Source organism: Salmo salar, chromosome ssa13, assembly GCF_905237065.1.
Source record: "Salmo salar chromosome ssa13, Ssal_v3.1, whole genome shotgun sequence".
Lineage (NCBI taxonomy): Eukaryota > Metazoa > Chordata > Actinopteri > Salmoniformes > Salmonidae > Salmo > Salmo salar.
In genome coordinates, this window is record NC_059454.1 from 28,908,852 (window position 1) to 28,935,185 (window position 26,334).

At 45.7% G+C, this 26,334-nt stretch overlaps 2 protein-coding genes across 7 annotated transcripts; one reads left to right on the plus strand and one right to left on the minus strand.

The window, feature by feature from the left end:
• Positions 1–3,239: 3,239 nt before the first annotated feature.
• Positions 3,240–19,167, plus strand: LOC106566823 (polycomb group protein ASXL1). Of its 2 annotated transcripts, XM_014135258.2 has the most exons (13): positions 3,240–3,710; positions 6,893–6,975; positions 8,621–8,623; positions 8,774–8,891; positions 9,043–9,202; positions 9,886–10,016; positions 10,224–10,308; positions 11,225–11,347; positions 12,063–12,229; positions 14,034–14,130; positions 14,519–14,624; positions 14,790–15,759; positions 16,017–19,167. In XM_014135258.2, the coding sequence occupies exons 1-13, from the start codon at positions 3,654–3,656 to the stop codon at positions 18,705–18,707; spliced, it is 4,791 nt and encodes a 1,596-aa protein (XP_013990733.2). In that variant the 5' UTR covers positions 3,240–3,653; the 3' UTR covers positions 18,708–19,167. The 2 variants fall into 2 exon arrangements, with proteins under 2 accessions (XP_013990733.2, XP_013990735.2); XM_014135260.2 differs by lacking the exon at positions 11,225–11,347 and having other exon boundaries at positions 3,242–3,710.
• Positions 19,168–19,256: 89 nt separating this feature from the next.
• Positions 19,257–25,767, minus strand: LOC106566824 (protein-L-isoaspartate O-methyltransferase domain-containing protein 2). Of its 5 annotated transcripts, none has more exons than XM_014135261.2 (6): positions 25,707–25,767; positions 24,143–24,458; positions 23,731–23,833; positions 23,224–23,395; positions 21,585–21,708; positions 19,257–21,016 (listed from the first exon to the last, which is right to left on the minus strand). In XM_014135261.2, exons 1-6 carry the CDS (start codon positions 25,716–25,718, stop codon positions 20,568–20,570), a joined length of 1,176 nt encoding a protein of 391 aa, XP_013990736.1. In that variant the 5' UTR covers positions 25,719–25,767; the 3' UTR covers positions 19,257–20,567. The 5 variants fall into 5 exon arrangements, with proteins under 5 accessions (XP_013990736.1, XP_013990742.1, XP_013990739.1 ...); XM_014135267.2 differs by lacking the exon at positions 25,707–25,767 and adding an exon at positions 25,364–25,693 and having other exon boundaries at positions 24,143–24,449; XM_014135264.2 differs by lacking the exon at positions 25,707–25,767 and adding an exon at positions 25,364–25,693.
• Between the last annotated feature and the right edge of the window lie 567 nt (positions 25,768–26,334).

Sequence of the window (26,334 nt, forward strand, 5' to 3'; positions counted from 1 at the left end):
TTGCAACATGGATTTAGGTTGCATTGATTGTGGAGTAAGGTTGCATAGCCTACTGCTTTTGTCATTTGTCTTATACCAATAGCTTCAAACTATATAATGTCAATCTCACAGACTGTCTGTCCAGGTTCGCGTTCATAGCTCCAGCTGCAAAATGTGTTTTTACATTCCCCCAGCCCCATCCCTCAGTTCACCAAACAATGTGGCAGGATCAGGCTGTTGAAATGACAGATTGTACCTATTTTATTAATGTGGATGTTCTCTGTGTGACTTGATTTGGGGGTATGGGCAATCATAATGACAAGTACTCTATTTTTTTACAGACTATAATCCGTTTTTGTTTGATAATAACCAAAATTATTTTATTCGCCCCTTACCCCAATTTTAGTGTGTGCTAATAAATAGGCAGTTAAGGCTGACACAGACACATGCCTTTTCCACTGTCATTTGAACAGCACTGCACACCCTAAGCAAACTAGACTTCTGGAACATCAATGAAAAATATGGCTAGCCCTAGGATTTTATCTTAATGCTGTAGTAAATATAATTATGTTCCCTTATGTCTTTATGTAATTAAATAGTAGCCTAGAAAAATCTTATTTATTCTTGGATTTTTTTAAATCTCAAAACAGAATGTCCCACTGGGCACACGCTGGTTGAATCAACGTTGTTTCCATGTCATTTCAATAAAATAACATTGAACCAACGTGGAATAGACATTGAATTGACATCTGTGCCCACAGGGGTGGTCTCAGATTTTTCCTCTCCATGTTTTCCTTCAGGTTGATCTCTGCCAGGTTCGGCTATAGGCAGGTTACATGTTGATGCCATTGTGACCAGTGCTTGACTTGGGCAGGAGCTCACCGGAGCTGAGTACCGGCACCTCAAATGTTCTACTGCTTGAGCTCCTGTTCCTCTTAGAGAATATTAGCTCAAAAGTATTGTGGAGCTCCTGCACCTAAATATAAACAGTACCGACACCCCAAATGAGTACCAGCATCTATTTCAGTCCAAGTGTAGCACTGATTGTGGCAAATTTTGCAGATAGCGGAGCCACAATGGCTTGATCTCTGTCAATTCTCTCCCACTAGCGTTGGTTTGTAGAGTGACTAGAGAGAGAGAGGGGGTAGGGAGAGTTGTTTTGTGTTTCATTCCTGCAGTGTTTTGACCCTTGACCTCATTGTTGTGTTCTGTCCGCCTTGCATTCCAAAGTGACTCACTGGGCAAAAATTGGTTGAATCAACATTGTTAACACGTCATTTCAACCCCCCCCCCCCCCACACAGTACAGCCAATGACATTTCACGTTGCTTGAATTCACCTATGTTGAAAGCTCAACCAAATGTAAATCAAAACTAGACGTTGAACTGACGTCTGTGCCCAGTATTTTTAGCATTAGCATATGTGCTAACATGCATCTATAGGTACAGTGTGGAGATATTTGAATGCAGCACCTATTTTTTTTCTCAAAACCATTCAAGGAGAACAGGATTGCAGATGATTTTGAGCATTAGCATTACATATGCAAAAATTAAGTTGTTAATAGTTTCCTTGTTTTTTTTTATATATATCAATACCAAATTCAGTGTGGTCAATCTTAGGGATGTCCATGAGGGTGATGACAAGTTTCAAGTTGAAAGACCACTGAGGAGTGGATTTACAGTGTTTTAAATGAAAACGTAAAACCTGATTTGTCAATAACTCAGCCATCTTGTGATCGATCCCTTCATTAGTAAATTCCAAATTTGGTTTTTAATTCGATTTTTTTATGTATATTTTGCACATTTTAGCATATGTGCTAATATGCATCAACTGGTATAGTGTATAGTGTGGCCATCTTTGAATGCGTCAATGTTGTTTTCTCAAACTCTTTAGGGACTATTGTAGTCCAAAAACCAGATTTGGAGTGAATCTGACATTTAGTCCATGAGAAGAATATTATTTATGATTATTTTTTATGATTATTTTAAGTATTAGCATTACATAGTCAAAAAACTGAATTGTTAATAGTTTCCTTATTTTTTAAGACATCAATGCCAAACTTAACATGGTTCATCATGATAATGGCTTTGATGACCTTAGAACGTGTCAAGTAGATAAGCCATTGTGGAGTGGATTTAGAAAGGATTTAAATGGACACGTAAAATCTGATTTCCTGATGACTCCGCCATCTCTTAACCAATCCCTTTGCTTTTCTCCAACTTAGTTAAGGTTTCCACATGGCCATATTTCCATGATACAGCGCTTGTTTACGGAAAACAGACGGGAGACACCCCAAACGTGATGTCATTGAAAAATACTGTCGGTTGCAACTATTAAAACCGGTTAAAGTGAGATCCTATTTGCGCGTTCTAGCATGTATTTACATATTGAAGTGCTCATGTGAAATAACTCAATTCGCTCGTGCACTCCTTCTAGACAATGCCAAAAAAAAAAAAATCGGCAAAGGGTAAAGTCTACAAAACGTAGTCCACTCTGTTCGTAGCATATTCTAGTTTTGGGAATAGAAAACTGTATTGAGATAAAATGTTTCATCGATGAGAACATTTGCAGAATGTCGGCCAAAATCCATCTCGCGCCATCTTCTCCAATGCAGGCCACTGGGCTTCCTCTCATCACCATGGTTGGTGGTGAGTGGAAACGCCAACTGGATGCTTCAGATTTATACATCCAGTGAAACATCTGGCTCATTGGTCTATCTTCGGTTTCAGTGAGACTTCTTCATACAATATGTCGGTCAGCAAACAAATGTTTAATCTTCATGCCGCCACCTACTGTGCTGGAGTGTGTTAAGTGAGACTGCTTATAACAGCGCCACCTATAGGCCAATATGTGACATTATTTTTTACCAAGTTACTCTGTGCCAATTTAGAAAAAAGTTACACATTTATGCTTCAGTTATTTCACCATGTCAAGAAATATAATAAAGAATACAGGAGAGATAAGCAATAGGTTAGCTTCGCTGTGAACCCCTATTAATACAACAATATGGTTTAGTATGCGACGTTAGCTAGCTAAGCTCATGCGCAGAAACAAGTCATCAGGTCTAACGGTCCATCGATATAAAGTCGTTTTTGACGAAAATGAAAACGTGTCAGTTTGAGGTTGGAGTTATAACACAATCAGCTACTTAAGACATTGGCTCGAATCTAATGTGCCTTCAGAAATCGAGAAAACGAACAATTTAAGGAAGAATTGTCCACTTCTCTCTTTGACTTCCCAAACCCCAGTCTCTTCTGTTGAGTCCACTGAGCTATAGGTAGAGTCTTGGGAAGTATCGCGATGTTGGGCCCTCTAGGTTTAGAAACTCTGTGGTAGTAGCTTCAAGACGACAGGCGCTCGCTCGTTACTGCGCCCCCCGTATGTGTTTATTAGCTAGCTAGCTTCTTACTAGCCTTTAGGCGCGTTACCGTGCACTAGCGTAGAACAATAATAGTTTATATAGCTAAATGAATTAGCTCAACAAGAGGCGTGCCTACCGAGCACCAGACGAGCAACTACGTGGTGGGAAGGCTAGCGAAACGGAGAGAAACAGTTCAGTTAACGTTAGCTTGCTAGTTCGGGGTTTCTTGATCCACCGACCGTATTTAGCTTGCTAGGAAGCTAGCTGCTGCTGGAGACGCAACCGATAACTAGCAAGCTACTAGAGGGGAGGAAATGAAGGACAAACAGAAGAGAAAGAAGGAACGCACGTGGGCTGAGGCGGCTCGCATGGTAATACTGTCTTTAGTATTAATATAGTAGCTAGCTAATGTACTGACAGGGAAGACGAACACTCAGCAACCAAACAAATATTAGTCGGAGCCTGGGCTGCACGTTAGCTAGCAAGGAGTGCTCGGATAATCTCAAATTAATTTAGCTAAATCGCCAGCATGTTAACAGTGAAATTAGTAAATGCATTGAGCTCCTGATAACGAAATACTTTTATTATTCATATGATTAACGTTAGTCATTCCACGTTTGGTTGTAGCCAGAGTTATCATTAGATGGCTCTGGTTGTATCTAAGCTAACGCTCATTGTTGACAGGAGCATAGCTAACATACGGGTACGTCTGCCTTCCAGTTTGACCCTTTGTTTGCTAGCTAGCGAGTTAGCATAACCCACTGTATTGGTAAATTAGCCAGACTACCAGTGGTACCACCATTCATTGAAAATGTAAACAAATAACTATTTCAGAGTTATCCACCCAAGCTAACGTTAATTACACTGTCTGCTCTTATTTTAACACATTTAGACAGGTCCCTCTGGTTATGGTCAGAGCAGGGGTCAGGGGAGTACCACCCCAAGCTATAGTTAATGTAATCTTGGTGGTAACTAGCTACAACCATTCAAAGATGGATACAGTTGTCTTTATGTAGCTATCATCATGGTTATTGGATAGCTAAGCTGGTGTATGAATGTAAAGTTTTTATTTAGCCATATTGATAAAGAAGACAGCTAAGAAGTTGCTTGTAGGCTTCCAGCTAACGTTACAACCCAATGGTATACAAATCATGTCTGTGTTCTTGTGGCTTTCTTCAATGACCATTGTAACATTTTATTGTAATTCAATTTTCCATTATGTTTTTTTCCGCAACAAGACACCCTATTCTCTATTCTTTGTAGAGTGGTCTAAATATACAGGCCTACTATATGAGGTAGATTACATTTATTTATATTGTATCAGAGAGTACTTGGATTAAAATTGTATGTAAAAAGGATATACGATTGGGAATGTCATGAGGTTGCCACTCAGAGCTGTGTCTTGATGCAGAGTAGGGTAGTCAGGTACCAACATTGTGTAGTTATGCAGAGCCCTAACACACAGTGCCCATTTACTGCTGTAAACGGTCTGCATTTGGCAACAGTCTATTCATTTAAATGGTAGGCAGACCCCTCTTCTGCGACTCCACTGCCAGATGAGGCTGTGTTGCATAGCAGTATCATTGGTGTTTCTTGAGGATTTTGACCTGGATGCAGTTAATGACATTTTATTCAGTTCTTATAGCTATAAAGCCTACCATATTTTACATTGTGCATGCATACTGTAGATGCATTATAGCTCAACTTCGGCTAATTTCTCCTTTCTAATATGGGTGTGGAAGTTACTTAAATTTTAGGGTGGGGCTCTATTCCGTTGCCAGACCCTACTTTTCTGTTCCCTGCCTATCAGCATCCTTGCACGCCACGGCAGCGCTACATAGCTCAGTGCCATTTTTGGTTTTCACTGTGTGGGGAATGCATGTATTTATAACCCAAGCCCATATGTCACTGCAGATCCTTGTGGTGCGAATGTTATGGCTAGGCTAGCTTTTGGGGAGCCTAAACAATATTCATAGGCTGAGGTGAGTCCAGTGTGTTCCGAAACTTGTGCTAGGCCATGCTAGCTTCTCATTATTCTCTGAGGCATACAGGAATAACAGACCGATTTAGTGATAAGAGATAAAAACAAATACAGACTTTCAAGCGTGGTTTGAGAACCGCTAGTGAAACACACAAATACCTAGCTTGCACGCTCACACATTCAGATAAATGGGGATGGGCCGGTGTGAAATTGTATCTTCAACGAGATAGAGGAACACGCTTCGACTGCACCCACATCACCATATGGAACAAATCCATTTAGGGTTGCATAACACCACATACAAAAAAGGAGAACCTTCAAGACACTTTTCATACTATTACCAACAATGTTATGTTGCCTAGACAACCATAAGCACAGTCTGTGTAGGCTAGTTTATCAGTTTCATATAGGCCTATCTGTAGTAAGTCAAAAATAATCTCCCATGGCATTAATCAAGAGTTTGGTAGTGGTGTGTGATGGGTTTTCTCCATGCATGACTGGGCAGGTTCTTTTCTCCACAGATTGCAGAGAACCCTGATAGGTCTAACTTATCCACCATCTGCCCCCTTGAGTTCCTCAGAGACTGTTTTCAGTTTCCTTTTTCTGCAGGGACAAGGACAACATAATTGTTACATTGAATGCCACATGTCTTGGTATTCTGTAATCAACGCCTCACTGAATCATGGTGCATACTGTTGCTCTATTGTGATGTGCATCTTTAGTGTGTGCCTGTGTTGTCAGTGTGTGTGTGTGTGTTGTGTGCGTGGAGTTGGCTTTGTCTGCTGGTCTCCCTGACCGAAATACTTTTTCCTCTTCGTCCAATTTCCTGCACGTGTGTCCTTGGGTTAATTATGTATTGTTCCTTCTCATGCATCCTGTCATGACACACTGAGAGGCGCTGGATTGATGGCACAACCTCAAGCACCTATCTCTGGTCTTATTAATGGAAATGAATCAATAATTCACTGTATTTTTAAGGGAGTGGAGGTGGCACTTAAAACCACAAATGCTGCTAGGCTATGTAGTGATGTCACTTTATTAGAATTAGTGGTGTAGTGGAGGATAAACATTGTTTATGCACCTTTTTATTTTGCGTGATTGTTTACCCACCGTTTGCGTAAAAATGCATTGAAAGTATAATGAGCGTCACTTTTTTCACCATAGCATTTACCCACTTTTATTTTTTATCACGATATCACTTATCTAAATTGTTATAGTATGTTTATATGAATTGGTTCTCCTAGAGGGATAGGCCGAGTTGTGGGTGTATTGTCTGTTGTGCTATTTCACTGTCTTAGTGGATATTAAAGCCACATGCTTTCTGCTGACAAAGCTTGAGTGGTTAACTCAGGCGTTTTGAAACATTTTAATAAATGGACGCTAGTTTTATACACTGCCTTTTGTGAATCTTCCATTCATAAGGTATGGAGTTCACATTTTGTTGCCTTTTTTCACCAGATATTTCTGAAGCTGCTGTATTCACTTACTGGATGTATGGTATAGTTGGAGGTACATCTTAAATTGTATCTGTATGGGCTATAACATGTTCGTGACTGACTGTAATTTTTCCAGGTTCTAGAGAACTTCTCTGATGCCCCCATGACGCCCAAGCAGATCCTGCATGTTATACAGACCAAGGGGCTCAAGGAAATGAGGTAAACCACCACCACACACACCTTTAATGCGAGATTCTGGCATTTAAGCTGTTCAACCACATCATTCTAGAAAATGATGTCATGGCTTTAGAAGCTTCTGATAGGCTTATTGACATCATTTGAGTCAATTGGAGGTGTACCTGTGGATGAATTTCAAAGCCTACCTTCAAACTCAGTGTCTCTTTGCTTGACATCATTGGAAAATCAAAAGAAATCAGCCAAGACCTCCACAAGACTAGTTCATTCCAAATGCCTGAAGGTACCATATTAATCTGTACAAACAATAGTACGGAAGTATAAACACCATGGGACCACGCAGCCGTCACACCGCTCAGGAAGGAGATGTGTTCTGTCTCCTCAAGATAAACGTACGTTGGTGCGAAAAGTGTAAATCAATCCCAGAAAAACAGCAACGGACCTTGTGAAGATGCTGGAGGAAACAGGTACAAAAGTATCTATATCCACAGTAAAACGAGTCCTATATCGACATAACCTGAAAGGCCGCTCAGCAAGGAAGAAGCCACTGCTCCAAAACCGCCATAAAAAAGCCAGACTACGGTTTGCAACTGCACATGGGGACAAAGATTGTACTTTTTGGAGAAATGTCCTCTGGTCTGATGAAACAAAAATAGAACTGTTTGGCCATAATGATCATCGTTATGTTTGGAGGAAAAAGGGGGATGCTTGCAAGGTGAAGAACACCATCTCAACCGTGAAGCACGGGGGTGGCAGCATCATGTTGTGGGGGTGCTTTGCTGCAGGAGGGACTGGTGCACTTAACAAAATAGATGGCATCATGAGGGAGGAAAATTATGTGGATATATTGAAGCAACACCTCAAGACATCAGTCGGGAAGTTAAAGCTTGGGTCTTCCAAATGGGTCTTCCGAATGGACAATGAACCCAAGCATACTTCCAAAGTTGTGGCAAAATGGTCTAAGGACAACAAAGTCGAGGTATTGGAGCGGCCATCACAAAGCCCTGACCTCAATCCCATAGTAAATTTGTGGGCAGAACTGAAAAAGCGTGTGCGAGCAAGGAGGCCTACGAACCTGACTCAGTTACACCAGCTCTGTCAGGAGAAATGGGCCAAAATTCACCCAACTTATTGTGGGAAGCTTGTGGAAGGCTACCCGAAATGTTTGACCCAAGTTAAATAATTTAAAGGCAATGCTACTAAATACTAATTGAGTGTATGTGAACTTCTGACCCACTGGGAATGTGATGAAAGAAATAAAAGCTGGAATAAAAGATTCTCTCTACTATTATTTTGACATTTCACATTCTTAAAATAAAGTGTTGATCCTAACTGACCTAAGACAGGGAATTTTTACTAGGATTAAATGTCAGGAATTGTGAAACTGAGTTTAAATGTATTTGGCTAAAGTGTATGTAAACTTCTGACTTCAACTGTAGAACAAGGGCTTAAATGCCAGAATCTCACATTATACTTTTAAAGCCCATCTTTATGGTAATGTATACCAGCAACAAAACCAAGAATAGAATCGCTCATGTTTTATGAAAGATAAGTCAATATGTTATGAGAATATCCATGAGAAAGGAATGTTTCAACTTTAACTCACATTTTTCACAATTCTTCCATGATCTCTACCTGGCCTGATCCACAATATGCTCAACAAAATCAGAAGGTAAGATGGCACAAGAACAAAGGGACAATATTTCCATTTTATGTTTAGCTGTCTCTTTGCATACCATAGGTATTGTTCTGTTTCTCACACTCATCTTCTCCCCACTCTTTCTCCATCACCCCACCCTGTCTCTCTCTCTCTGTCCACCAGTGGCACAGCCCCTCTGGCCTGTCTGGTGACCATGCTGCACTCCCAGGTGAGGGGGGACAGAGTAAAAAACAGCATCTTCTTTAAGCTTCCTGGCAGGATGAGTCTATTTACCTTGAAGGTATGGAACCAGCCCAATCCACACACCCATATCTCAAACACGCACGTACCTCTTATCCCTACTCCTAATAAACCTCATACAAACCCATATCTGGAATACACACGCATGCATGTTTGTGATAGCAATCTCTCTTCTGACTGTCCCTCTGCAGAAGAACGCTCTGCAGTGGACCAAGAGTTCGACGGAGGCGGAGACAGCCGAAGCCAGCACACCGGCTACTGCTAACACAGCAACAGCAGGGCTAACGGATGGTGCGGAGCAAGAGAGCTGTGACTCCATGGAAACAGTTGCAGCCAGTGGAGAGAACGATGGTGTGTATGGTTGGGATCACCACATGCCTTTATCAGTGATCATTTAGTGGAGAGTAAATGCCCTTTTTATTTGGTGTTTACTTCCACTGTAAATTAACATTGTTGAAGTTTACATTACTCAGCGCCCATCTTATCAACCGCCCTTTTACAGTTTATCCACCATTTGTTTATACCACTACATCACTGGTCTTTATTAAGCACACACATCTAACACATCACTATTAAATTTCCCTGACTGCCCTGTTCAAAGGCACTTTAAAAACAACATAGGAATATGTGTCGTGATGAAGGCGGAAAGAGCATGCCTATGATAGAATAAATTGAAGTGTTTTTAAACAACTGCAAACCAGAGACAATTTTCTTATTTTTAGGATGTGATTGTTGCTGTGGTTACGGGTGCACATGAAACTGCCAACCGTGGCTTAGATCTTTTTTAAAAAATTTTATTTAAGAGAAACATTTTATTTGGGTGAGAGCTCCTGTTTATCTGAGTACATGGCTGAAAAGTGCTAGATGATAAAGACCACCAATTGTGATAACGGAAACCAAAACATGTGCAGTGTGAAAAACCTCATTGTCAGTGTTTGTGGTCCATGGACCATTTATCATCAACTTAACCATTTGGAACCCAGTAAAGAGAGAACAATTTGGTATCTGACCAAAGCCCCCTCTACCCCTCACAGCGTCCATAGATGAGAGCTCTTCCAGTGCCTCCTGCTCCACAGAGCCCCAGACCAGGCTGAGTAGATCTGGAGTCTCTGGACAGGTGCGCTCTGAGGCCCAGGCACAGACCCGACTAAGTCGATCCAGACAGGTACGCTTTACCCCCTCAACCTGGGCTGTCTGTATGTGTACTGTTGCTCAATAGAGATATTATAGGTGGTTGTGCATAGAGTCTAAAGAGGTTTTTAGATGAGTACTACATGCATAGGAAATGATTGCATATCCCCTTTGTCTGGCTTAGTGACAACCTCAGCGTTCTATTACCTCTCACCATGTCCGTTTCTCTCCTTCGCTGCAGTCAAGCAGACAGAGGAAGAAGGCTGTGATGATGCCGCGAGTGGTCCTCACTCCACTCAAGGTTAATGGTGAACACGTCCCATCAGGTGAGCACTTCTCTCTGCTAGCCCTTTTGCTACCCTAACCCCATCTCGCTGTGCCCACACACACACACAACCTCTTCCTGGGCATAAAAATGTTGCAGAATTTGTAGCATTACACAGACACCTCTGAGTCATATTTCTACAGTGGTCTTGAACCATTTCTCACCCAGCATGGGCCTCTACTGCTTTGCCAGTCTTTTTATTTATGTGTTGCCTATTTACTTTTGCAGCAGCATTCTTAGACTGTAACCTCTTCAAGTTTCTCAGTAAGCTCTGGGTAACAAAAACACAGTCTGTGAATGGCCTTTAAACTGTTTTAGTGCTATCTATGGGAAGAAAGTGTAGGAATGGCTAGTGTTCCTGCAGGTGTCGTGTTGACTGAAATGTGACCTGTGTGCAGTTTTGACCTTGCTCCTCGTGCACACCGTCTTTCTCTCATTCTGAGGATCCCCTGAAACCCTCCCCTCTTGTGGCTGATTGTCTGTCAGTCTCTACGTGCAGAATAACCCTCCTAGCCACTCATTGTCTGAGTGCAACTTCTGTCCTCCCTGCTTCTTTTTGTGTGCACCTGGAAATTCCAGTCTCATATCAGTCCTTCCCTCCTGCCTTACATTTAGCTGCCCAGTAAACCCAATTGCTATCTATGAGGTGGGGGAGCTCTTTCTGAGATTTCTGCTCCACCCTACCCCCACCCTCCTCTCTCTGTGTTAATGTGGGACTGGGTAACTGCTCCCTTTGCTTTGTCTGTATTGCTCACCTGTCCCAATCCCCCCCACCCTGTGCTATGGGCTCTGCTGCCTCCCTTTTTGGCTTGTCTGCCTGACCTGCCCACCCCCACCTTCCCGCTCGTAAGTCCCCCCTCACACACGTGACCGGAGTGTCTCACCAGGCTCCCCCTCCCCCCACCTCTCCCCCCCAGGAGCAGCGGGGAGGCGCAGGGAAGACTCTAGGGGGGGTCCAGGCCCCACGCTCCGTGCCCGCCCTGAGCTGGCTAGCTGGAAACGCCCCCAGCACTTCAAGAGCTTGCGTGGCTACCACTCAGGTACAGGGGTTAGACCCGGGTATAATAAAGCCCACCAACCCAACCAACCTCACTCCAGTAAACCCTAAAACACCAACCTCTCCCTCTCCCAGTTGTAACCCAGTTTATTTTCCTTTCATCATTGTTCAGGACACCTTTGGCAAAGAGATATGCCTGACGGAACCTGAACTGTAAACAACTTGACAAATCTGTATATCTTATGAATTTAGCTGTCACAAATGAAGAGGTCAAACAACATAATCTGGACATAGAACACAATCTGTAGAACTATTAGATGTATGTCTCAGTTTCTACACAGGCCTACGAATAAGTGTCAAACCTGGACTTTGGGTCAATCCCAGACTGACAGGGTGATTTGGTAGCTAACCAATAGTACACTGGTCCCTAACATTGTCAGGGATGCATTGGTCACTAATGCTAACTGAACAGCAGTGCATTGCAGGTTGCTAACTGAATGCCAGTGTCGGCTAGCTATCCCAACACTGGCTATCCGGCCAGGACATACTTAACCGCTCACTGACTGATAGCTGTTGTGATTGTGTTGGCTGCTAAACTAAACGCCTGAATGACTGTGCTGCTGGCTCTTAACTGGAGTTGTTGGCTTGCAATGGAACGGCCATGCTGTGCTTGCTGTTAGTTGAATGAATGAGTTTTAAACCCATATCCATTGGATAGCATTAGCCACTTGCGGGCCTGTGGTTGTGTTTGTCTGCAGGGCCCATGAAGAGGAGCCGAGGCGGGGTGGAGGTGGACTTTGAGACGCCCGGCTCTATCCTGGTCAACACCAATATCAGGGCTCTCATCAACATGCGCACCTTCTCTGCCTTCCCAGCCCACTCCCAACAGCAACTCCTGCAGCTCCTCCCCGAGGTCGACCGCCAGGTGAGGGAGCATGCTCATCATTTAGAATCCTAGTCATCATTTACAGTTGAAGTCAGAAGTTTTTCATACACCTTAGCCAAATACATTTAAACTCAGTTTTTCACAATTCCTGACATTTAATCCTGTCTTAGGTCAGTTAGAATCACCACTTTATTTTAAGAATGTGAAATGTCAGAATAATTGTAGAGAATATTTTATTTCTTTCATCACAGTCCCAGTGGGTCAGAAGTTTACATGCAATCAAATACTAATTGAGTGTATTACCTTTAAATTGTTTAACTTGGGTCAAACGTTTCGGGTAGCCTTCCACAAGCTTCCCACAATAAGTTGGGTGAATTCTGGCCCATTCCTGGTGTAACTGAGTCAGGTTTGTAGGCCTCCTTGCTCGCACACGCTTTTTCAGTTCTGCCCACAAATTTTCTATAGGATTGCGGTCAGGGCCACTACCTTGACAATACCTTGACTTTGTTGTCCTTAAGCCATTTTGCCACAACTTTGGAAGTATGCTTGGGTTCATTGTCTATTTGGAAGGCTCATTTGCAACCAAGCTCTAACTTCCTGACTGACGTCTTGAGATATTGCTTCAATATATCCACATTATTTTCCTCCCTCATGAAGCCATCTATTTTGTGAAGTGCATCAGTCCCACCTGCAACAAAGCACCCACAACATGATGCTGCCACTCCTGTGCTTCATGGATGGGATGGTGTTCTTCGGCTTGCAAGCATCCCCCTTTTTCCACTAAACATAAATGGTCATTATGACCAAACAGTTCTATTTTTGTTTCATCAGACCAGAGGACATTTCTCCAAAAAGTATGATCTTTGTCCCCATGTGCAGTTGCAAACCGTAGTCTGGCTTTTTTATAGCGGTTTTGGAGCAGTGGCTTCTTCCTTGCTGAGCGGCCTTTCAGGTTATATCGATATAGGACTCGTTACACTGTGGCTATAGACACTTTGGTACCTGTTTCCTCCAGCATCTTCAAGGTCCATTGCTGTTGTTCTGGGATTGATTTACACTTTTCGCACCAAAGTACGTTCATCTCTAGGAGACAGAACGCGTCTCCTTCCTGAGCAGTATGACGGCTGCGTGGTCCCATGGTGTTTATACTTGCGTACTATTGTTTGTACAGATGAACGTGGTACCTTCAGGCGTTTGGAAATTGCTCCCAAGGATGAACCAGACTTGTGGTCTACAATTTTTTTTCTGAGGACTTGGCTGATTTTCTTTTGCTTTTCCCATGATGTCAAGCAAAGAGGCACTGAGTTTGAAGGTAGGCCTTGAAATACATCCACAGGTACACCTCCAATTTACTCAAATTAGCCTATCAGAAGCTTCTAAAGCCATGACATCATTTTCTGGAATTTTCCAAGCTCTTTAAAGGCACAGTCAACTTAGTGTATGTAAACTTCTGACCCACTGGAATTGTGATACAGTGAAATAATCTGTCTGGAAACGATTGTTGGAAAAATTACTTGTCATGCACAGAGTAGATGTCCTGACCGACTTGCCAAAACTATAGTTTGTTAACAAGAAATTTGTGGAGTTGTTGAAAAACGAGTTTTAATGACTCCAACCTAAGTGTATGTAAACTTCTGACTTCAACTGTATAACTCAAGGACAGTTTCCCGGACCCAGGTTAAACCTTTCCCTGGACTAAAGATTTTTCAATGGAGATTCTCCATTGGAGTGTGCCTTTTTAGTCCAACCCATAATGTCTCATAATTTCTCAGTGCCATATTGTTTTTGGGATTTCTCGTACAGCTCTGTCTGTGAATGTAACCCACTCTTCCTTCTTCTCCAGGTTGGACCTGATGGTCTGGCTCGCCTCAGTAACTCGGCTCTCAACAATGAATTCTTCACACACGCCTCCCAGAGCTGGAAGGAAAGGCTTGCTGAGGGTTAGTACTTAATTATAAAGTACTTACTTAATTATATACTATGGTTGGTATAAAGCCCCACTGATATCACGTGACTAGGGGTTAGTGACTGGCTACACAGGTGGGGAACTCTTTCCGTTCAGGAGTTAATTCACTAGCAATTTATTTTACTCTACAGAAATTGGCAGGTATTTTTCTAGAAATAACATGGTGTACAATAATATCCCATGAATTACTGTCTCTTGGGTATTCAGTACCAGAAAGTACCCATTGATGCTGTCACATAGCTTTCTACTAAATACCATGCGAATATCAGGGGAAACAGAAATCAGTCAATACATGAAGGTATTATATAAAACGCTATAGCCAGTTATCTGTAGGTTAATCCAATATTGTTTGACCTGCTCAGGGGAGTTCACCCATGAGATGCAGGTGCGATTCCGCCAGGAGATGGAGAAAGAGAAGAAAGTGGAGGCATGGAAGGAGAAGTTCTTTGAGGAGTACCACGGTCAAAAGTAAGTCTTCTGAACATCCACAGCCACAACATCGGCTGTTATTTCTTTAAGCTCCCTGTTATTCCATGGACCATTTGCAAATTTACTTGATTATTTCAACTGTATAACAGTGTCTTTTATAAAAGTGTATATACTCTTTATACTAATGTTGTTCTATTGCTGCAGGTCTGGCCTGACCCGAGAAGAGTCTCTGAAGTTGACGATGAGCGAAGCGGCCGATGCTGCCACCAGTGTTCTGGACAGCAAGGTGGCCTTGGTGGCGGCGGGAACGCCCAAGCGCCGCAATGTGGGCAGGCGGAGGCGCGATGGCAGGATGAGACGGCGAACGCGGGCAGACTTGAGACGCAGGGCGCAACGCACCCTCTGTAAGACCAACTCCCCTACCCTGCAGTCCTCCAAGCAGCTGGAAGGCACGCTCACTTTAGATGCAGCTTCTGTTGCCTCTGTCCCCTTGCCCGTCCCAGAGGCCACCACAGTGCCGGGAGGAGAGGTCGTGTTGCAGGCCGACTGTGAACTGGAGGTCCCAGCCCAGTGTGCCTCCCTAGAGCCCGTGCCCTGCCCTTCCCCTGTGCCTGCGTTCCCGTCTGTGACCATGCCTGTGCCCACCCCGACCCCCAGTCCCAGCCCTGTATCCATCAGCGCCTCCGATGAGCCTGAAGTCACCGCCCGCCTGCTCCCCGAAGAGCCTGCACCTGCCGTCGCCTCAACCTCCTCTCCCTCCTCCTCGTCTTCCTCCTCCTCCTCCTCGTCCTCCTCCCCTTCCTCATCTCCCTCCTCCAACTCAGAGAGACAGGGGGGGTTCACCGCCGGCTTGGATTCTTCCTCCTCGTCCTCTTCTTCCTCCACGGCCGCTGCCACCGCTGATCCACTGGACGACGGGGCCTCCATGGTCACCTCGGTCACGGGGGGCACAACCACCAGTAGCCGGGAGAGCAGCCCTGCAGCCAGCCCCGCCCCCATCATCGCCGCCGCCAAGGAGCAGAAGAGGAGGCCAGACGAGCCCCAGGCCTTCTCCAGCTTCCCCGAAAAGAGGCCGCGAATGGAAGATCGTCAGTCCTTTCGTACCACAATTGACGGTGTTCACACGGAAAAGCCGCAGCCGACAGCAGAGGAGCCCAAGGTCCCACCTATCCGGGTATGAGGTCACCATTTGTAATTGTAACCCTTTATTGTGGCTGTAGTGGTGCAGTAGCAGGCACTCAATTTCCTACGACCTGGAATCCACAACCTGTAAAGTAAGTTTGATTATTGTGATTTGTCTCCACCAAAAATGTCATTAGTGATGATTGACTGGGTTTCGGTGTGGGATTCTTAGTCAAGCAATGGATGCGAATGTCTGTTATGGCCTTAGTAAAATCCATGTTTGATATGCTCTCCTCTGTATCCCTCCAGATTCAACTCTCCAGAATCAAACCGCCCTGGGTCAAAGGGCCGCCAACCTACCAGATCTGTCCCCGCATCGTGCCCCCCGGCGAGGGCTCGAGGCGCCCTGGGACGGGGGCGCGCACCCTGGCGGACATCAAAGCCCGCGCCCAGCAGGCCCGGGCCCAGCGCGAGGCCGCTGCTGCTGTTGCAGCCACTGGGGACGGACCAGGGCCGGGCGGGGGCAGGGCTGGTGCTGGGCTACAGGATCGCAGCAGTGGAAGACGAACTCGAGAGCACCCAGGACCCGTCGAGCCCGGAGGAGCAGGAGATGTGGAGGAGCAGGGATCGCCTGCGGGCTCTCATCCGCCTGGAACACAACTACAGCAGTCCAAATTAGAGCCCTCTACCCCCACCCCCAACACAGCTGCCTCGTCCCCCTCTCTGTCTACCTCCTCCAACCCCTCCCTGTCCTTCTCCGAGCCCCCGCAGACCCCCACTCCATCCCCAACCACCCAGGAGGAGCGACCAGGGGAGCTGAGTGGGGAAGAGGGGACACCACCACCACCAGTCAAAGGCACCTCCAACGGACTCGCGGACAAGGCAGCGCTGCTGGAGCCTGAGTCTGTGTCCAGCCACCTCAGAGGGCGGGGCGAGGGGGACGACTGTGACAGGACAACGGCCAAAAATGGTCCCCTGGCGCCCACCTCCATCCCAGATTCTCTGCCCAGGTTTGGGGCCCAGGGAGTGGATGTGATCAGGTCCCTGGCTGGGGGAGGAGGGGGTGTCATCCAACATGGTTCCCACCACGTGGGGCCACAAGAGAACCCCCCCACCCCGGCCAGAGAGGGCCACAGCCAGGGCGAAAAGCAGTCGCAGCCCCCAGAGAGGGGGAGAGATACAGCCTCCCTCCCTCGTCTCCCACCTTCAGTCAGAGAGGACAAAGCAGGGCATCACAGCGATTCCACGGAGACGGCCTCCGACTGCGAGAACGAGAGCCAGGAGGAGGAGCCCCACCTGAGCATGTGGAGCCACCACCTGCCTGCTCAGCGCAACGGCAACATCCAGCACCTCCAAAGGTTGTCTCAGCAGGCCCACGGACAGCCTGTGATCTGCAGCCCCCCTCTACAGCAGATCCAGCAGCCGGTCATCCAGGCTCACGTGTCAAACCACCACGGCCACAGCCAAACGGTCATCCAGCCCTGCTTCCCCAACGGCCTGCCCAGCCAGAGTCTCATACAGCCAGGCCAAAAACACCCGCAGCCTGAATCCACTCCCCACCCAGACCAACAGACTCTCGCTGCGCCACACTCCCAAACCCAGAGGGGGCACAAAACGGACCCAATGGATGACTACAAAGCGTCCAGCCGGGGCTCGGCTGAGGAGGACTGTAGGCTGGGGCTGAAGCCTTCTCCCATCCACCCCACCGCTGGCTCCAAGAGGCTCCCTAGTTCGGCCCGGCCTGTGTCCACAGTGGAGGCCAACAATCCTCTGGTCACCCAGCTGCTTCAAGGCAGCCTCCCGATGGAGAAAGTCCTGCCGCAGACGCACTCGTCTAGCAAGCTAGAGATCAACCGCCTGCCAGGGGGGCCCCAGCCAGCCCCCCAGTCCCAGCTCAGCCGGCAGCAACAGACCAGGAATCCGGGCCTTCGCTTCAGGGGCCCCACAGAGGCCCATACGGGGGAGTCCCTAGTCCCTGAGTTGTCCTCTCAGAACCAGCAGAAGTCCCCTGTTGGCCGAGGAGGCTCCCCTGGAGCAAGCCGGAGCTTCGGGTCCTCTCCCCCGGGCACAGTGCCCTCCCGCATGGCCTGCCTGCTGGAGGAGGCCTCCTCTCGGGCCACGGCCATGCAGCAGTACCTGTCCCAGCAGCCAGGTGGTGCTGTGCCCCTCGGGGCCGTGCCCGTCATTACATCCCTCTCTTCTTCATCCTCTTCCTCCAGACGGAACTCCCAAGAGTCGGCCGTCATCAGAGAGTCTCCGGAGAGGCACCACAACAACCTTGCTCAGCCCCGGGCCACCCCTGACCTCTGCCCCTCTGAGGTGGTCCCCACTGTCAAGATAAACTGGCACACTTCCAAACAGCAGCTCTCGCCTGCACCCAGCGTGAAGAACGAGGTCACCTCCCGGCCCTCTTGTCAAGCTCTTGCCAAAACCTCCCCCTCTGGCCCCATGGTCGGTGGTGGACCAGGTGTGGTGGTCACCAAAAAGGAGGCAGTGAACTCTATGGACGGTTACCTGACAGGAGGAGGAGGTGGGGCTATGGAGGGACTGCTGAACATGGAGATGTCCTTAGCCCGCATGGCTAAGAAGGAGGCGCAAAGCAAAGCTCAATACTCTTCCACCTCCCCCTCTTCATCTTCATCCTCCTCTTCGATCTCCTCCCTCCCTTTCCAGCTCTACGGTAAGCTGCCCAAGCAGGGCGGGGGCAGCGGTGTGTCGGCGCCCGGCTTCAGCTACACGGCCAACGTGTCTGTGGTGGACGGCAGCGGCTTCTCGAGGAGCATCGCCGATGGCGTCCTACAGCTGCGTCAGCGCCACAGTGCCAGCCAGAGCGCCACGCTCAGCATCCAGGCGTTCGCAGACAGCGCCGCTGAGGAGGTGGCCCTCAAGTGCTCCTGCCGCCTCAAGGCCATGATCATGTGCCAGGGCTGCGGGGCCTTCTGCCACGACGACTGCATCGGTCCCTCCAAACTGTGTGTATCCTGCTTGGTGGTCAGATAGGCGCTTTCTCTGACGTTGCTACAGTGTTGGTGGTTTGGTGTGCTACCTTCAGCATACCTGCTCCATGTATAAACTGTTAACTAACAACACACCCAGGACTTGTGAGAGAAACAAGGGTGTGGGACTTAAGGCTTCGACATGTTCCGAGGGTGGAACACGGGCAGGATGATGCCTTGTATTATACAATCGGTCTGTATTTTGTTGCTTATTTTTTCTAATGCCTTTATGATTATTATTTTGTATTATAATTAATGTGAATTTACTTGGCACGGTTGATTTGTAAATTGTGCCTTTTTTCTTTTCTCAAAAAAACATTTACCTCATCTTGACACCTGTCATCAGTTCAGTGTGAAAATGGTGGCCGTTTGTTATTGTTTTTGTTTTCCCCTCTGGGGAATTTGTTCTAGTCTCTTTCTTGCAAATAAATATTTTTTTAAATCATTAAAGCAAGCATAAATTACGTTCCTTTTTTTGTAATTGCTTTCTTTCAATTTTTCCCGCACAAAGTCAAGACTATACTCTGCAGCCAAGCACAATATTCAAAACTAATCAAGCAATACAACTTTTTAATTTGCTTGCAGTATAGTTTAACTTATTTTAATGATCGTCACGCTACAGTCCTTTTCCAAACATCTTGTCACACGTAGATATTTATTCTAAATACATAATTTTTACTTCCGCTGAACAACTTGACACATTGTAGAACGGAACCGCAAGAAACATTTGGAGCTGGCCAGTGCTAGAGAAGTTTGGCACTGAGAACATCAGACAAAACATTTTATAAACAACCAATAAACACCATCAAAGAGCATTACACTGAAGTTCCAATTAGTACTTAAATTCCTTCACAGGTGGATACACATACATTCTTCACTACTTTGATTACAGTTCTGCAGTAAGAACTGATGGTAAATTGCTATCCCACACTCATTCACTTTTTACCCCTAATCCAGGGGTGTTCTACAGTCTCCCATTATTTGAAAAGAATTCACGAAAAGAGTGAATTTGGGTAATACTGATTGACAATGTGGTCCTTTCATTTCTCTGTGTGCAAAAATGTGTTACTATACCTTAATGCCTGGAGCCCTCGACATTTGCCTGAACAGAAATGGCCTCTTCAACAAATTCCCTGCTTTCACCAGCTACATTCAATGCAGTAAGATATGAACACAGAATGAGCAAATATTTCCACAACATTTGGGGCTTTCAGTACTTGTAAGTCCATCTCAAAAGCTTCACTGAATTGTTCGGTCACAGTCAAAAGCATAATTTTCCAAACAATCACATTTACAAAATTCAAAGGGAATAAAGAAGGACTTGGAGACAGGGTGCCACGGTCAGGCACAAGACAGAAGATACCTCAAAAGATGGGTAGATGGAGTTCACAGGTAGGGCATTGAGTGAGATGATGAGAATTCAGTGTTCAGAGGAGTTGTTGGGATAGTCCTAGGAGGCTGGTGGTGGTGACGTCTCTGGGGCTGACTAAGTAAGCTTCCAATCCCTAACTCGCCATCCTTGTTTTTCCAACTCAACCGTTACCTCCTAGTCACCTCTGGATAGGCGTACCTGGGCTATCAGGGGAGGGGGAGATCCATTACCATATTGCTTCTACTTATCCAATTCTTCTAGATATTCACTTCAACATGAAGTTTTTAGGGGTTCATTTCAAATTCACCAGTTGTTGACTTGCAACTTATTAGGTAGGCTGTATAAAAAAAATAGTGGGAACTCATTTTAGCCATTCTGCTGGAGTTATCAGACTATTTCTTACTTCTGAATCCAGAAAGGGGAGTCAACAAGGGCATAGGGATGGGAACAAGTTAAAGAATGGCTGCACAGCTTCACGTCTCCTGTCCCTCCCTACTTCTCTCTGTAGTGAAGCAGGTACATCTTCAGAAGCTCAGGGAGCGGCAGACCCAGGATCCTCTCTCTTAGCAGGTTCACTGGAGCCTCATGTAGAAGGGCACCACCCTCCCTCCTCTCCTCTTCCTCCTGCTCCTCAGGATCTCCTAGAACCCTGCAGTTCCCCTCTTCTTCCACCTCCTCGTCCTCCTGCTCTTCTTCGGTGTCGGTTCCAGAGCGGTTGTTGTTGTTGTCCATCGGCCCGGGGATGAGGCGGCTCATGAATACGTAGCGGTTGGAGAGCAGGGTGGAGCCACGGTGTTGGACCCGCCTCCGTCGGAACCGCTCCCCGCTGTGGGCCAACCTCCTCCTGGGCAACGGCCCTGGCCCCGCCACTGTCTTCTTCAATGTCAGGCGGATAGAAATGCGAGCCAAGTCCTGCAGAGTCCGCACCTCAAACATGGTCGCTGAGGAGGCGCACACACACCACAGGATGAGACCATTTCACCCTCCCCACATAGTAAGTGATGGAAGTTCTGCATTCTCATTTTCTAACTATTCCAACATGCATTTGAGACAACAGTGTTCAGCTGCTTTCACCTCCTGCCTCCTTCCCCAGTCTCTTGAGTCTCCAGGGCCTGTATTCACAAAGCCTCTCAGAGTAGGAGTGCTGAGCTAGAATGATAATCATTTAGAGGGTGCCTATATTTCTTATTATAGTTTTTGCAAATCCTAACTCCCCCAAGACACCCTTGGAGAGTGGGTTCATGGCTAGGGTTCACCCATTATCAACGGCGACCCTGGAGAAATTAGGGTTAAGTGCCTTGCTTCTGCCTCCCCATCAGTTCCCCCTGTTGTATTCTTTATAATCTAAAATAAAATGTTTTATCCTAGATCAGCACACCACTACTCAGACGCTTTGCGAATAGGGGTCCAGAACTCCAACATGGCTACTCATCACACAAAAGGCTCACTTAGAAAACTACCTCTGCTACAAAGACAATTATATGACAGATATGCTAGTACAGTACTTACGTAAAGGCACTGCTTTAGGTTTACTGTTGTCTCTGTGTTTGGGCAACACCAGTGGGGCAAATGACACAGCAATGATCTTTTTGGTCTCCCAGCTGTTGTAGCCTGTTCGAGTAATCTTGGTCAACTAAGGAGAGGAAGGACAATGATGTGTTTATGTGTACTGGAAATGTGTTTGTATTAAGCAGGGTTAATAAATACATCTACAGTGCATTTGGGAAAGTATTCACAACCCTTCCCTTTTTCCACATTTTGATTGAGGGAAAGATGAATGGAGCAAAGAGATAATTGATGAAAACCTGCTCCAGAGCACTCAGGACCTCCGACTGGGGGTGAAGGTTCACCTTCCAACAGGACAACGGCCCTAAGCACACAGCCAAGACAACACAGGAGTGGCTTCGGGACAAGTCTCTGAATGTCCTTGAGTGGCCTAGCCAGAGCCCGGACTTGAACCTGATCAAACATCTCTGGAGAGACCTGAAAATAGCTGTGCAGCGATGCTCCCCATCCAAGCTGACAGAGGTTGAGAGGTTCTGCAGAGAAGAATGGGAGAAACTCCCCAATTACAGGTGTGCCAAGCTTGTAGCGTCATACCCAAGAAGACTCAAGGCTGTAATCGCTGCCAAAGGTGCTTCAACAAAGTACTGAGTAAAGGGTCTGAATACTTACGTAAATCTGATATTTCAGTAAATTTTTAATAAATTTGTAAACATTTCTAACAACCTGTTTTTGCTTTGTCATTATGGGGTGTTGTGTGTAGATTGAGAAGGGGGAAACTATTTTATCTATTTTAGAATAAGGCTAAAATGTAACAAAATGTGGAAAAAGTCAAGGGATCTGAATACTTTCTGGGAAATAAAGTGCATTTATATGGAGCCCTTCTCTAAACCCAAGTCACAAATGGAGCACAGAGCATTAGCTACACACAAAGGAAACAAGTGTCAAAATGTGTCGATGGTATAAAAAACATTTCTAGGAGCAGGACCAAGAAAGATGAGACAACACAAACTCTACAACAGAGAATGCAAGGGACAGGGGAGATGAAACCACAAGACACCAGAATAGATTCAAGTTCTAAAAATAGCACTGGGTGAAGAGATTAGTTTATTCTAGTTCAGGGATCATCAACTAGATTCAGCCGCGGGCCGATTTCTTTCTTGAGCGGATGGTCGGGGGGCCGGGAACATAATTACAAATCATTTGGAGACTGCAAATTGACCGCAAGTAGCCCAAACAGATAACGTTTGACTAAGACAGAATCATTTCAAACCTTGCTTAGATTTGTATATGATCACGTGTCTCTCTATTATTTGTGGGAATACTTGGGAACAGATTTATTTTATTAAAATCACTTGGGGCTGATTTCCTGGTGGTTTTACAGTATATTATGCCCCCCCCCACACACACAAAAAAATGGTCTAAATACTTAGGTACATGTGTTTTTTATATACATTGGGGGAAAAAAAATCATAAAACCAGTTTTTGCTTTGTCATTATGGGGTATTGTGTGTAGATTGAGGGGAGAAAAATATTTCATCAATTTTAGAATAAGGCTGTAACGTAACAAACTGTGCAAAAAATCAAGGGGTCTGAATACTTTCCGAATGAACTGTATAGTTTGTGGGTGTGCACACATGCTGACCTTTTCCTCCAATGGCAGCACTAGGATTCCTCCTACTTTGAGCAGGTTCTTCATGTAGTCTTCCTGCTCCCGCTGCACCCCAGCTCCACAATACACCCGATCATACTGACCACTCTCTGGGGCTATCTCCAGACAGTTCCCTATCACGAAACAGGGCTCGCAGAACTCAAACCTACACACACACAGACAGAAACACACGTTTCCCCCATTCCAGTCTGATGTTTCTTGGATACCTTTAGCCCTCCCGAAACAGTTTTCTCGACAATCTTATCAACGACACTTAACCCAGAATAAATGTAACCTGTACACCAAAGACACAGACTTACTCTGTGTGGTGAGTAGCCTACTCTCAATAACTGTTATCGTACTAGCTTGTTACAGAGTAATTACATTTAACTGGTTGTGCCTGATGGCATTATACCAGAGTTATGGGAGCTTCTGCTCTGTTGACCTCCTTTCTGTTTCTATCACCTTCTCTCAAGCTCTCTCATCATGAAACCCTCCTACCTGTCGAAGCTGTCGCTGGTCTTAATGAAGAACTCCAGTTTCTGGTACGCATACTCAATGACATCTTGGTGCAGCTCCACACCATGGTTCACTCCAAATGGACCTACAGTAAAGGATGAGAAAAGGAGTCAGTCCATCAACAATGAGAGTCCATCAATAATTTACACTTCTCCATTTTCTTTCCCTTAACAGGGCACATCCACAGGCTTGTGTATAGCAGTGGAGACCACAAGTGGCTGAGAGTCTCAATGGCAAGAACTGTGCTCAGCCTCTCTTGCTCCATTGCAATGCACTTATCTAATTTAAGTCACCAAAGTTTTGAGAATATCTAGTGAATCTGGAGCAAGTCTATCCCTTTTCACACAGCCTAGATTTTACCTGGCCAGGTGAGGTTTGTGTTGTCCTGACTCACCCAGTATGAGTCCCACCATGGTGCTGAGGTAGCCCGTGCCACTGCCCAGGTTGAGGAAGGAAAGGCCAGGCTGGAGGTCCAGGGCCTCCATCACCTCTGAGTAGATGCAGGGGGCTGAGAGGTGGATGTTGCCGTGCCTCCAGGCCAGGTCCTTGTAGGCGCTGTCCCGGAACTCTTCCAGATAGTAGTCGGCCCGGTCGATTGCCCTGAAGGCCTGCTCCACTAGGTCCGAACGGATGTACTGGGCCTCCTTCAGGTTGTCAATCAACTCGTCATTGTCCTCCCCCGCACTCACTGCTCCTCCCATCTTCACGGTCTCACAGAGAGAGAGAGAGAGAGAGAGAGAGATCACGCTGGTTTAACTAGGATAGAGTCAGACAAAAGGTGTCAAATATTGATCAATTGATTCATCATCCCCCTCTCTCCCCAATGATCCGTACCAGCTTCTGTATTTTCTGCAATGCTGACCTCAGGCTCCAGATAATAACTTTCTATTGCTATATTTGGATTAACCACTGACTTGGGACATTATAAAAAATAAAAATTGTTATTTTCCATCTGCATTCAACAGAGCCAAGCGGTAGCTGGAGAAAATAATTTGTCTTTTAGGGTCTTGAAGGTGTGTGTAAAATACAGGCCTGTTTTATAACCACTTTCTTCAAGTCTTTCATGAAGTTCTTATATCATAAACAAGTCAAATAAGCCCTTTCCCTGTGTTTTCACCAGTAGCCGGGCGGTGGCACTGCCACAGTACACGAGAATCCTGGTGACGATGGTAGAGAGGCATATTTCCCACCAATCAACGAACACACAAAATACAGCTGCGCCACTGAATAACAAAAGAGTCTGTATTACATAAATATATTCTCATTGCCACCAAAACTACTGCAACCAACATTTAGGTCAGCATTTCATACGCATTCGTCATAGTGTTTTGTTATGCCTTATTTCAAATAGTTGGTAAGGCTTTGTTATCAACAACCAACCAAGACGTGCACAAACTGCAGCCGCAATGTGAGCTACATAAAAACAGTATCACCTTTGTCTCTGTTGATGTCGTCTATGAAGAGCTGCTCAGCAGAGAAGAGAAATTATGGTCTGGTTGGAGCTAACAAATACGAAGCAGCTGTCTTTACCTTATGGAAGTGACGTTTAATCGACGCTGCTTTATAGTGTCAACTGTACTTCTGAAAATTATGTTGAAATGGTATATGTTGTTACCTTCTCGTTTCCCCCATACACATTCAATAGATTTCACCACTATTATGGATGTAAACATTGACCAGCTGACACTTAACGTCACACGCAGTAACACCCAAATGTGCGCTCAGCACCCCCGGTGGAGTAATATTAAAAGATCTGACAGGCGCCAGCAACACCTGGGCAGAGGAACGCGCCATTGTGAGAAAAAAAAAACATATTTTTTAATGTAACCTTCTAGGCAAGTCAGTTATCTTCGATTGAATATTCGTCTTGCATCCGCCGAGATGTAAAGTGGCAATTTTTGTCCAATAGAAATGAGGCTTTAAATGCGATTTCGTAATATCCATTTAAAGTTATTTACCTTGTTTGCCATGAAACATAAAGCAGTATGTGGGGTGGGATCTATGCCTATAATATTGCCACGTTCATGTTCTAGTCGGAACTAGGAAACTCTGACATTTCCAACATGCTGATAGTAATTATAAACGTGTCGAGTTCAACCAATCAGCAATTCGGACATTTTCGAGTTTCTTAGTTCCGACCAGAATATGAACGCGGCATAAGACAATTGTAAGCCTATATGGATACAGTGCCTATCTATAGACAGTCTACACCCCTGTCAAAATGTTAATATTTTGTTGCCTTATAGCCTGGAATTAAAATGCATTAAAATAGTTGTTTTTCACATTTATCTACACATCCTACCCCACAACCACAGTGTCCACAGTGTCTCCCGACCCCTCTTGTCTCAGCCTCCAGTATTTATGCTGCAGTAGTTTGTGTCAGGGGGCTAGGGTCAGTCTGTTATATCTGGAGTATTTCTCCTGTCTTATCCGGTGTCCTGTGTGAATTTAAGTATGCTCTCTCTAATTCTCTCTTTCTTTCTTTCTTTCTCTCTCTCGGAGGACCTGAACCCTAGGACCATGCCTCAGGACTATCTGGCCGTGCTGCTGCTCCAGTTTCAACTGTTCTGCCTGCGGCTATGGAAC

Excerpts from the sequence above, each read along its gene's own strand:
- LOC106566824 (XM_014135261.2), bottom strand. Across the intron at positions 21,709-23,223 it reads TGCTGCCATTGGAGGAAAAG|TTGACCAAGATTACTCGAAC; the intron begins GTCAGCATGTGT and ends TCCTCTCCTTAG. Across the intron at positions 21,017-21,584 it reads ACCTAAAGCAGTGCCTTTAC|CGACCATGTTTGAGGTGCGG; the intron begins GTAAGTACTGTA and ends GCGCCTCCTCAG.
- LOC106566823 (XM_014135258.2), top strand. The coding sequence starts at position 3,654 with ATGAAGGACAAACAGAAGAGAAAGAAGGAACGCACGTGGGCTGAGGCG. Across the intron at positions 3,711-6,892 it reads GGGCTGAGGCGGCTCGCATG|GTTCTAGAGAACTTCTCTGA; the intron begins GTAATACTGTCT and ends TAATTTTTCCAG. Across the intron at positions 10,309-11,224 it reads TGGTGAACACGTCCCATCAG|GAGCAGCGGGGAGGCGCAGG; the intron begins GTGAGCACTTCT and ends TCTCCCCCCCAG.